This window comes from Pleurodeles waltl, chromosome 2_1, assembly GCF_031143425.1.
Source record: "Pleurodeles waltl isolate 20211129_DDA chromosome 2_1, aPleWal1.hap1.20221129, whole genome shotgun sequence".
Taxonomy (NCBI): Eukaryota; Metazoa; Chordata; class Amphibia; order Caudata; family Salamandridae; genus Pleurodeles; species Pleurodeles waltl.
This window is the reverse complement of record NC_090438.1, coordinates 636,649,260-636,662,538: the sequence shown is the minus strand read 5'-3', so window position 1 is coordinate 636,662,538 and position 13,279 is coordinate 636,649,260. Positions and strand designations below refer to the sequence as shown.

Below are 13,279 nucleotides of genomic sequence, written 5' to 3'. Positions count from 1 at the left end.
TCTCATCTCCTATTCTCAGCGCTTTGTATGCAAGTGCACTACTGTCAAAGCTTTTCCTTGAAGGACACTCGGCCGCACGAGGGGAAGGTACGCCAGATTTCACTTGTGTGCATAACAGAGATAAGAGGAGTATATGTCACCTAAAGTATTGTGGTAGTCTCAATTATTCACTTAAAAGACGAATAATGTGTAACTTCGACATCTTTTGTAAGAAATATGTGAGGGCCAAGCGAAGAAAACTTTCTAGCGTGGTACACAGGTTGTAGACCCAGACAAGATCTATCAGAAGCTTTATACAGTACCAAGACAGGGAGTTATTGTGTTATCTTCTTTCTTATTAGTGAGTGAACTACTCTCTACCTCAAGCTACAGAGCTAAGCGAATGCACACAAATAGTAGACTTAGATTTACTGTTGCTCACTGTATGGAGCGCTGCATGAAAAACTGCAGCACAGCACTGCATGAAAAACTGCAGCACAGCACTGCACGAATGAGGCAAAACTGCTGTCTGTCCAGTCTACAGAGAGTTGCGTGCTGATGATGTCATTGTCAACATTTTCTCTAAATTTGTTACAGCAAGGCTAAAAGTTGTAGTACAGCATCAGGGTGATCGAGCAGTGACAAATAAGAATTGTACATGACGTAAATCATCTAGTATTGTTTTTAACTTGAGGAGAACGACCTAAGGGTAAGCTGCATAAGATGTGTAATTTTGCACTTCTTAAGAGTAGGCATACCGCACAGTATTCCACTTGCCCCTTGTATGTGCTTGGTTTCCTTCTAACTTTATGGTTTCAACCACAGTTGGTTCACGCTGGCTTTGTGTGAATTCCTACTGGCGTTTGTGCTGCTCCCGCCCACTCTAAATTCTCAAACAGCTTGATTGTTACAAAGTCCTCTGAGGTGTGTGGTTTTTGAAGAACATTTTGGATTTGGATAGAGTGTTGAGGACCCCTGTCCTGTCTGCGAGGGACAGCAAATTTTAGGTGAGAAGTGTGAGAATTGTTTTTGATGCGGGTTTGTGACAATGAGTTGAACTATTTCATGATTAATTAAAACCTGTTTCATGCAATTGTAGTGTATTTAGATCAAGGTGTTTGATAATTTAGAGTGCATGAAACCATTGAAGATGGTGTGGTGTGGAGTAAGAATGTCATCCACCTCTTTGCTTGTGATTTGATTCATTAGTACAGATAGTGGATAGGTGGATCTCAGATATGATTAATGAGAGTGCTAAAACGCTGAATGATATTTCAGCCACCAGTGTAAACGATGGAATGTACCATGGTTACAATAAGAGTGAAGGAAAATATTAAAGATAAATATGCTTAAATTGGTGAAGGATGATAGGTAGTGAGGGACTATTTGCAAGTTGTGTTGGTTTAGGTAGATTTGATATTTTTTTAGACACATCTGTGCCACCTCTTCATTGAAGGAATGAATGCCAGTCATTATATCTGTTATCCTGATGAAGTAACCTATCCGAAACTATAACATGACAGTCGATGTATGGATAATGATTGGGAAATGAGAAGTCATTGAAGAATTAGTGTTACAGATTCAACAGATGGTGAAATGTGTATGACTTGATTCCAAATTTTAATCCCAAAATTAAGTATTTTTTGTTGCTATGGGAATAATGAATTTGTTGATATATGCTTTTAAATTTGGGAGGGTTGTTGTGGGAATCAGATGTGTTGAAGCTGTATATGACTGTGAAATTATGTGATAAAGTCTACCTATACTCCCAGACCATCTGTTCATTTGGTGTGAATAGTTTCCATATCGTTGTTGTAAATATGATAAAAGGAATTTAATGCTGTGCACAAGCTCACTTCCTGTGTAAAGAAAAGTTTTTATATATGAAAGTTGCTTGACACTGCTGTTGGAGCCTCGTTGTTCCGCAAAATGCAGCCTTGAGTCTCACGAACACCCGCGCCAACATACTGTAAATTCAGACCACACGTTGTACAGGATATCACTTAAAGGAGGTCATGCCCCCTAAACGCACACCCTCTGTTGTGTAGGAGGGCTTATAAACTAAGACAGCAGTTAGCCCACCTTGTGGCCCAAGAATCTGCGGCAGTGAAAACCCATTCTTTTACAAATTGCTGGCTCATTGAGGTAATTTTATACAAAAGTTATGAAAAAGATTTTGAATTAGTTACAGCTCAAATCTTCTAGACCAACCAGCCAGCGATTCACTCAGTCTGACTCTAATAATACTCATCATCATAAATAAATGTCAGTCCTTAAGATCTCATCAGCTAGCAGGTGCTTAAAGATTAAAGGTAAAAATAAAGCAACTTCTATGCCAAGAGTTTGAACAAACCTGTTGCAAAATACGAGATGATCACCGCATGCAGTGTAATCCTTTAATATGTATTTACAGCAACGCTGTGCAAAATATTATGCAGCTCACGGCAAATTAACCAGACAAGACGGGCAAATTACACATTAGGCTGGCCTGGTAAGCACCCGCGCTGCGAAAGCAAATCATTATGTTCAAGCAGTTGCAGCGCAGTGACCTGTGTGCTCTTCTTTGTCACTAATGGTGGGCAGGACTGTAAAACCAGCAGAAAACATGATTGCTCACCTAGGACAACACTTGTCTGAAAAACAGAATCCGTGTCATTACTCTGGACGGTAATCTTGTGCTTGATCATGGCGCTCTGGGAGAGTCCCACAACCAAGGCCAATCGAATTGGCATGTTTTTAGCAGTAGCCACCCTCAATTGCTCAGAGCTTTATTATGCTATACTCTGTGGTGAAAATGTCCAATTGACTAGTTACAATTGGTTTCTGTTGGATCCAGTTAGTGGCTTTTTGTTTTTTGAGGCATAACAAATTGCTTTAATTTAAAAACATTTCCTGCCGAGTCTAGTTGCATCATGAAAATAGTCATTGCCCTCTAATGGTGTCCATCACTTTCTGTTGTTTATATTTAACCAATTTCCCTTATTTTTATCAGCTAGATATTAATGTAGTTATAAGTCCATAAGCCAAATTGCTGCAACTCGATCAAGTAAAACATTTTATGACAGATTAACTGGAGTTTCACCATTTGGGACCTACTGGCTTTTCTAATGGTTTTTGGTGAGGCTCGACAGCATCGCTGATGCTTTGCAGTGTGGCTAAGGAAAAAAAATGAAAAAAGATGAAACAACCTGCCCTCTGTGGCTCTATCATTTTGTAGGTGAGCACACGCATATGCTTACATAATTATGCAGGTACCTTTTTTTCTTTTTATTTAACGATCCAAAATTGATTAAATTAAAAAAGTGAATGGAGAGCATTTTCTTTCTCAAAAGGAGTGAGACAGGGGAGCAGGTGGGAGTTAGCAACACAGAGGGTGGGGGAAGCATACGAGGTAGAACAACACGGTGGAGAAGGGGGATGTACACTGGCGAGGGAGAGCAACATGGAAAGTGGAAGGCTGAAAAAAACAGAAGTGAGAAAGAGAAACATGAGTGGTGGAAAAGAATTACACTGGTGAGAGAGGGCATCGTGGAGCCTGAGGGACAAGCACATGAGCAAAAGAGAGCAACACAGGCACAGGTGTGGTGAGAAAAGAAAAGGACACAGATCGAGAGGGAGCAACACAGAAGGGTTGGGGTGGTGGTGAAGTGCTGAGAAGCAGACAGGTAACAGAGAGAAACACGAGCACCTGTGGGGGGAGTACTGGTGTCCACGCCCTGAGAACATTGTCAATTAATTTTCTCATGTTCTGCTCAGCCTCAGAATCGATTCTTTTTAAGTGGATTGTATCCCTGCATAATGTGTAATTTCCTTGATAGATTGTACTCCTTGTACATTTTGCCCTTGTCATTCCTTATCCTGAATCCTGAGGTGATCAGTGTCCATTCACCATGGTAAGCCACAAGACTGCAAATCTCCAGTCATCAGTCACAATGCTATTTCCCTATACCACTCTCATTCTCCTCTGAGCATGTCTTCCCAAATGTTACAGGGCTCCATGATCACATATGAATCCGCACACAGTGCTTGACTAATTCTCACATACAATTAATACACCTCCCTGCCGCCCACCCCTGATGTAATCACACTGCATGCCTCAACAGGACACTCAAAACATTGAAGTTTGAACCACTCTATAAGTGTGTAATATTGCCTGTGAACAGCTTAAACTATAAACAACAAAAAAACTTCTTTGTTATTGACAGAATTGTCTGTAAGTACACAGTTATAGTAGATGCCATAAAGTCAAAACCTAACAATTCTCTCCACAAATCTGCAAGATCACAAACAACATAGCATGCAATACTCTCAAACTATTACTGATTTCTCATTCACACACCTCCAAACTCTGAGACACACTCACCCTCTTTTGAACACATCTCATTTAATCAATATGCTACCTTCTCTTTTGTGGTGTACTATCACCTGGCTTCACCCTAGAGGCAGTCACGTCATCTTCCCATCTTATAGTCTGTGGTGATTTCACAAGGACTGAAATGAATATAGCTCAACAATAAATTGTGGACTATCAAGTTTTAGATGATCACTCACTTAACAATATATACGCTCTCCCCACTCTTTCCTGCGATTGTCTCCAAGTACGTAATCCACACAGTGGCAACTAGCAAGCCACTAGATACATCAGTCTCTAATTCACTCACCTACTCTGTCAATTATTAACTGTTCTCCCTTAGACCATTTCCTATTTAGATATACATACTTTGACCCTTGATTCCCCCTCTGTGACTTTGCTGTCCAGGACCAAAATCATTGTTGACTCATTCCTAATTACAAAAACATGATACTTTCTCTCCACATCAGCCAACATCTTTTTCCACAATCAATTATACACTTATGCAAAACTGAAGTTTTGCACCTTCACCATATCTGCTCTCTGCCATCATCCCAAGATTACACTAGCCACCCACAGCCTAACTACACAAATGAGAACCGCTTTACTCAAATGTAGGCAATTTCAGATCCAGGAGTCTTTCAACCAGGATGGTCCTCAGTTTGCTAAACTCTATTCCTGAATATGACAGATCAACACAGTACCTCAAACACTGACTGCAGAAATGATGCCCTACTATCAGTTCTCTCCTCACCCTTCCCTGTGTCTGAATAAGTCAGTATAACCTTTAAGTAAATTACATTTCTTCCTACTTTTCGTAAAGTATCAAGTAAGAAATACAGTCTGAACCCCTCTCAAGGCTCATACCTTTCCCCGTGACAATCTTCCACCTTCTACCATTCAAGCAGTCTGAATTGGCTGCCTCACTGCTTTTCTGCCAAAATGATTCTTAACTTCCTACTACCAGCGCTGCCTGCACTCCATCTGGCCCGTCCCCCTGAAATTGTTGAAGCACTATTATAATCATCAATCATTGTTCTTTGTCTCATGCCTCACTTCAGTCATTCCTCCACCTCTGGAATAGTATGCTCCTCATCTGTAGTTGTCACATCTTTGCTAAAAGGCCCAAATACTGCCCCCTCTTTCACCTTCTTCTACCATCCAGTATTCCAACGTCTTCTCTTCTCCAACACCTAAGAGCATCTAGGGTTCAATCAGCTCAATCACTATGCCTCCTTCAACCTACTAAACACAGTACAATCTGGTTTTTACAGAATCCACTCCCATGAAACATTTCTGCCAACACCTCCAACATTCTCACCTCTGCCCACCTGAACCTCCTCTTCAGCATTGTTCTTCTGCTTGACCTTTCTGCTGTGTTTGCCACAATTAACCACTTCACCATTGCTGGTGTTAAAGGTCACGTGCTACAGTAGTTGTCCTCTCACTTCAGCCACTGGTTTCTTCCATCTCATCAGCTGACATCCCTTCCAGTTGGAGCACCCCAAGACTGAGTCCTGGGACAGCTCATGTATGACTTCTACACCATCGCCATTGGCAACATAATCCACTTATTTGAATTCTCATGCTATCTACGCAACAATGGCCCACTTCTCTGAAAGGCCTTGCACAGTAACCCCAAGTCACATCCACGCTCATAGAGTTTAAACCTATTCTTAAATGCTCCCATCTCCTATTCTGACCAATAAAACGTGTCTAGCACTCTTAGAAACGTATATATGATAATTATGTTTTTCTTGGTTTCCTGTTGTTAAATGTGTCACCTAAATATATTGTACTGAAGGATCTACATCATCACTTTCCAAGCACAAGTCAAATTTTATTTGTGGGACGTTTCTCATATACTATATTATCATCAATATCATCGTCAATCATCAATATACTGCTATTCTCCTTCAGGGTTTGGGTGTCACACACTCAGTTTGCACTTTTCTGAGAACCATCTTTGAAATGTGGTAATATCTGTAAGATTGTCGCCTTAAGTGTTAGCTCGTGTCAGATCTGCTCCTCACTGCTCCAAATCATCATGTGCCACCAATCTACCTCAACGTAATCACTCCAGCTGCTTATGCTGTCAATGCTGTCACCAACATTTCTGTCTAAAGGGTTACCAATTGTTCAATAAGTAGAAAACAAATCTCAATATGATTTCACCCATAGTAGTATATTTTATTTTGTTTATTGAGCGTAACACTTATTCCTCAGGGATATCACAACGCTATAACTCCTGCTACATTACAGTCAATTTTGCACTATATTGTAGGGAGAATGGCCAGGTCTTCAGTTTCTTTCGAAACTTGGTGTGGTCTGAAGTCGAACAAAGGTCAGCAGGTAAAAACTTCCAGTGGACGGCCACCAAATATGCAAAAGAGCAACCACCCATTTAGTTTTTTTAATGTGTTTGGCACTGACCAACCCTATATTAGCTGAGCGCAAAGCTTGTGCTGGCTTATAAAAATCCACTCGACAATGTAAAATGGCTGGTCCAATGTCATATAATGCTTTGTGGACATGGCATAATATTTTAAAATTGTCTCTCTTATGGACTGGCAGCCAGTGAAGTGAATTTAAGCAAAAAAAAGCTGAGCTGTTTCGGGCACGGTTGCAAATGAGTGCTGCAAGATTCTGGATGGACTGCAAACGGATAACAAAAAGTCTGCCATTCCCAAGCATAGACCATTGCCATAATCCAGCCTGCTCATGATCAATGCCTGGACAACTGTTCTTCGCCACTGAACCAGAATCCAGTGGAAGAGCTTGCGTAAAAGTCTGAGCAGGCCAAAGCATTTTCACAGGTAATATTTACCTGGTCCTGCATGGATAGGAAATCGTCTATCAAAAATCTGAAATTCTTTGCTACTATCTTTGGCTCTGGTGTGATGCCCAGGTTTGTTGGCCATGACAAATTGTCCCAGAGGCTACAAGTTCCACCAAAAAGTAGGATCTCCGTCTTTTCGGCATTAAGCTTTAAACAGTATGCTTGCATCCATGAAGCTACTTCTGACAAATATCTAATGAGATTCTCCCAGGTCTCCCAGTATCGCTCCACTATGGAGATAATGAGCTGAGTATCGTCAGCATAGGAGCAGATCTCAAAGCCCGAAGCTTTGACGATACCAGCTAATGAGGAGAAATAGATATTAAATAGCATGGGACTAAGGGCCAGATGTAGGTAGATATGGTTTTGCGACTCGCAATTTGCAAGTCGCAAAACCATATGTAGAATGGTGTCCCTGACACCATCTGCGAATTGCAAGGGGGTCGCAAAGACCCACCTCATTAATAGTAATGAGTTGGGTCGCAATTTGCGACCCCCTTGCGATTCCCTACCCTCACAGGGATGGTGGCCCGCTGGAGACAGTAGACCACCATGTCTGTGACTGCTTTTTTAATAAAGCAGTTTTTTTTTTGTATTGCAGCCCGTTTTCCTTAAAGGAAAACGAGTTGCAATACAAACGACAAAATTAAACTATTTGGTTTCATTTTTTCAGAGTAGGCAGTGGTCCATTGGACCACTGCCTGCTCTAAAAAAATATCTGTGGCGACATTCACAAAGGGGAAGGGGTCCCCTGGGGACCCCTTCCCTTTTGCGAATGAGTTAGCACCCACGTCACATGGGTGCTAACTGCGAATTGCTTTGCGACCGTGTTCGCGGTCACAAAGCAATTCTGCATCGCGGTGCGAATCGAAAATAGGAAGGGAACACCCCTTCCTGTTTGCGAGTCGCATTCCCATTTTGCGAGTCGGTACCGACTCGCAAAATGGGAATGTGCATCGTGATGCGCGTTTTGCATGGCGCAAACCGCGAATTTCGCAGTTTGCGCCATGCAAAACGCGTTGTACATCTGGCACTAAGTGAGGAGACCTGTGGAATCCCACATTTAAATAGATGGGGAACAGATGTAAAAGTGGCCATTTGAGCTAAGTTCTGTCCTTAAAAAAAGAACCAAAACATTGCAAGGCTTTTGAGTAGAGTCTGGTTTCATGTAGCTTTATCAGCAGACTATAAGATACAGTGTCAAAGGCTGCGCACAGGTCTAACAGGATCAAAACCGCAGCCTTCCCCTGATCAACTTCTAATCTGATGCTGTACAGAAGGCTGGACTATTTCTGGCCCTGAAGCCTGTTTGTGACATGTCCAGTAGATTGTTACTTTCCAAGAAAGATTTCAGCTGACCATTGAATAACCTTTCAAGTACCTTAGACATATATGGCAGCAGAGATATTGGGCGAAACTTAGACAAAATGGAGACATTGATCTCCACATTGCTCACCAAAGGTAAAATCAAGGCTTGCTTCCATGTACCCAGCTATTCCGCTTTGGACAAAGATAAGTTGAAAATCAAAGTAAAATATGGACTTAATATATTATAGAGGCTAAGCAGGAATAAATAAAATGAGGACATGTATCAAATGGAGAGCCAGATGCTCTGATGGGTTCTTGAATACGCTCATTATACAATTTATCCAAAAGGTGCTTGAGGCTGTTTTGATCAAGGGTAGGATTATATTTGCTTTGGGAGGTGATACCATATTTTACATTGACCCGCAAACACAGAGATGTTTTCACATTGCAGTTTTCAAGATACAATCAATTTTGTTCATTTAGAACGAAGGGAACTATAGCTGGATTGTCAAGAATCCAACATGTATTTCATTCCAATAAAGAATGCAATGTTAGGAGCTGGTTGCTCTAGTGATCTATTTCATCATAGAGCACAATGTGAATGATTGTAATAGTAATTTCAGACAGTTTTTTCAGCATTTCAACGGGCTTATTTCAAGAGGAAGGACGAATTACCAGCTTATAATAGTATTTGATTTAATTGTTCAAAAGTATAAACAAGAAGAAATAATAATGCTTAACCACCATAACCACTGGTATAATGTGCTATATAACATGGAGTGACAGATATCCTTGAACCCTAACAAAACTCAGACCAGTTCTCTTGCACGTTTGGCTGGTGTGCCAGGTAGTTAATAAAAATTTACACATTTCTAGCTGAGAGAGGTCGTAGGAAATGTGACACCATCAGTCTAGCCAAGTGCCGTTCATTTTTGTATTATTACATTGATATTGTTATTTCTGAGGTACAAACGAAAGTAAGGCACAATGTATAGGTATCAGCATGGCGCAACAGCTCCAGGAGAGCCAGGCAAGCAACACATTGGTCATTACTCAGTAATATATTAATACAATTCCTTCCCCAAATGAAGTAGGCAAACCAACAACAAATACATTTGAACGGCCAATAGGGTTACTCGGACTGCTCTGCACATGAGGTAATCAAGAAATTCAGAAATGGTGTCCAGATATCCCTGGGCCGGGAGGAGGCAGGCAACAAGTCACTATACCGTTCGCTTTGTTCACTACAGTAGGTGAGTTCCTGAAGCCATTGACCTTTTGTCGGGGCCTCGCCTCGTCCTATTGCTGCGTGACTAATCTCTCAGCTAAGAGCACAGAGAGGGCAGCACATTTGCGATCAGCCTTGGGAATCTTTTGGACCCATTCCAGTAGAGAAACAAATTGGGTAATTGGCTCCTGCAATTCAGTCATTTCCTGCAAAATGTGTGTAATTTGCAGCCAGAAGCGCTGAATGTCAGACAGTTATTGTTAGAGCCAGTGGCTAATCTGTGCACCAACTATCATTAGTGAACATGTCACCAAAAGCATGAGTACTGATTGATTTATTAGGCAGCATGCAGCAGCTTTTCTTACTGACAGCAAAGTTGGAGGTGAGTGGTGAGGGGTCTAAGTAGAGCTGGGACAATTTTCACAGAGTGACCATCAATGATACATTTGCTGACAGCACATGTTCCATCGAAACGGCCACAACCTTAAAAACAGATGTGCAGTTTTAAGGCTAAAACTATATAACACACAAATGCTAATGTGAGGAAATCGGGTTTCTGCAAATATTTATCATTTACACATCTCAAAGTAAAGTGTCCTGATGCATTTTGCTCCAAATAAAATCTTTCTTTCCATCACACTTCGTAAACACAAAAAATGTGCTTCATTTGTGCTTTCCTAATTGCTGATATATTTTGAAGTATTTGTACCGTTAATTTACAAGTATTTTATTTTGCTTTGTGTTTGCAAAAAACTGACATTCCACAGCCTTTCTTTTTACACTCCCTGTAGCCACGCAATATTGTCGGATAGTTCACTTGACAAATCCTCTGACTTTGCAGTCAGAGCAAGAAAAGTAAACAACAATCTCCATGTTATAAGAATTAACAGCAGTTTGTCAAAACACATCCAGACTATTGATCTCTGTGTTTGAATGCACTTCAAATGTGAGGAGAAGATAACAACAAAAATGTAAAGGCATATATATTTCTCATTCACTTCTAAACTTCAGCATGATTATTTTCGAGGTGTTGCAGCACCCTCCCCAACACCTCTACTTCCAGCACCAATGAGTAAATGCAATCATGCAGACAGACACACACACACACAAAGACAGACAAAATACAGACACACACACACTCTATTTGTGTGTCTCTCTCTTCCATGTGCACTTACTTTATTTTTCCTGGCCCCTGTCCATATCCTTTGGCTTCCAGTTTCCTGTAGAAGTTTCTCAGCTTGGCTTCAAAGTCTCTCCTATAGGGAGATGGGGCCCTGGCACTTGCTCGCTGCAGACCTATCAGGGAATGCACAAACAAGAACGTTTAAAAAGACATTTATCTTCTCAGTGGGTTTCCACATACAGAGGATACATAGCATTTGATTTGTTTCTTTGTGTTATATTAATTTAAATTGGTGTAATAATGCGTTTAAAGTGTTACCTTGAATGCTTTTTGAAGCCGTTTTTTTTTTATTACACTTTTGCTAAACATCTTATCAATAACTGGTGGTATGTGCCTTTGTGAGTCAACTCTAGCTACAAAGCATGTAAGATCTGTTTCATTTCCAGCGGTTGCTTCCGCACCCACTTCTCACAGTGAGAACCCAGGAAGCAGAAGATGCAGGCAGTGGAAAAAGATAAAATTATGAAGGAGAGATGTGGTTCTTTCCATATTTTCCAAAATACGGAAGCAGGACACAGAGGACGATCCCAGCTGCCTTTCTATGGTGTAGCCTGCCACAGTACAGCCCCCCATGATACCATATTTCCTAGGAAATGGGAAAGAGTTCAGAGGAAGGCAGGACAACGAAAAAAAGGTATGTGGGCTGGGCGAGTGAGAAAACTAATCTTAGTTATGTAAGCTGGGCGAGTGAGAAAACTAATCTTTAGAAGTGGATTTCACTGCAAGACAGTCACTGACACATTGTCTAGAGCACTGATGGATGTGTGATGGAATCCGACTGCCTTAACCACAAATTCCTTTACAATGACGTTGGAACAATAAATGTGTCTTTACAATGACTTTTTCTTATCACGAATATCCCTTCACCATCCATTCTTTTACTGCAAAAATGTAAGTATTTTACAGGTAAGTATAAACCCTTTTTTATGGTATGTATGTATAATTGGTTTATATTTAACTGTAAAACGCTTATATTTTCCTGCTATATATATATATATTTTTGGTTTGACTTATACTGGGTGCTCCCTTGTGTCTGGACAAAGCTATACTCCTCTGAAGAGCTCTAATGAGAGCGAAACACGTGTCAGGGGTTGCTTTACTCATTCCAGATTGGCTTGGATGGTATTTGACCAGTCCAAAGCTGTAATACTGTGCCTGGAGTGGTAAATGGCTTTTGTCATTTTACAGCTCGGCAAGGATGACACTATGTCAATCCTATGCTTAAAGATTTTGCTGTACAAATGGCAAAAGACTTTGTCACTATCTAGCTCGGCGAGGATAGCACTGTGCTAATCCTATGCTTAAAGACTTTGCTAGATAAGCAGACATTTGAGGTGAGCAAATCTAGAGTGTCGCTGGTGTTGCAGGGTGCTCCTTACTAGAGCAGCTCTCCACCTAAAATTGGGAACTTCCCAGAGTTCTCCTTTGTTTTTTGCATAATTTATGCGTCGCTCTATCCCTGAAAGGGTTTTGGTTTGACTTATACTGGGTGCTCCCTTGTGTCTGGACAAAGCTATACTCCTCTGAAGAGCTCTAATGAGAGTGAAACACGTGTCAGGGGTTGCTTTACTCATTCCAGATTGGCTTGGATGGTATTTGACCAGTCCAAAGCTGTAATACTGTGCCTGGAGTGGTAAATGGCTTTTGTCATTTTACAGCTCGGCAAGGATGACACTATGTCAATCCTATGCTTAAAGATTTTGCTGTACAAATGGTAAAAGACTTTGTCACTATCTAGCTCGGCGAGGATAGCACTGTGCTAATCCTATGCTTAAAGACTTTGCTAGATAAGCAGACATTTGAGGTGAGCAAATCTAGAGTGTCGCTGGTGTTGCAGGGTGCTCCTTACTAGAGCAGCTCTCCACCTAAAATTGGGAACTTCCCAGAGTTCTCCTTTGTTTTTTGCATAATTTATGCGTCGCTCTATCCCTGAAAGGGTTTTGGTTTGACTTATACTGGGTGCTCCCTTGTGTCCGGACAAAGCTATACTCCTCTGAAGAGCTCTAATGAGAGCGAAACACGTGTCAGGGGTTGCTTTACTCATTCCAGATTGGCTTGGATGGTATTTGACCAGTCCAAAGCTGTAATACTGTGCCTGGAGAGGTAAATGGCTTTTGTCATTTTACAGCTCGGCAAGGATGACACTATGTCAATCCTATGCTTAAAGATTTTGCTGTACAAATGGCAAAAGACTTTGTCACTATCTAGCTCGGCGAGGATAGCACTGTGCTAATCCTATGCTTAAAGACTTTGCTAGATAAGCAGACATTTGAGGTGAGCAAATCTAGAGTGTCGCTGGTGTTGCAGGGTGCTCCTTACTAGAGCAGCTCTCCACCTAAAATTGGGAACTTCCCAGAGTTCTCCTTTGTTTTTTGCATAATTTATGCGTCG

The 13,279-nt window shown here is 41.2% G+C and overlaps 1 protein-coding gene across 1 annotated transcript in view; it reads right to left on the bottom strand.

The window, feature by feature from the left end:
- HECW1 (HECT, C2 and WW domain containing E3 ubiquitin protein ligase 1) overlaps positions 1 to 13,279 on the bottom strand; it is a 1,026,664-nt gene that overhangs the window by 93,818 nt on the left and 919,567 nt on the right. The window contains exon 22 of the mRNA XM_069216002.1: positions 10,881 to 11,001. Within this exon, the coding sequence (XP_069072103.1) occupies positions 10,881 to 11,001 (121 nt within the window). The remainder of the gene's footprint in view (positions 1 to 10,880; positions 11,002 to 13,279) is intronic.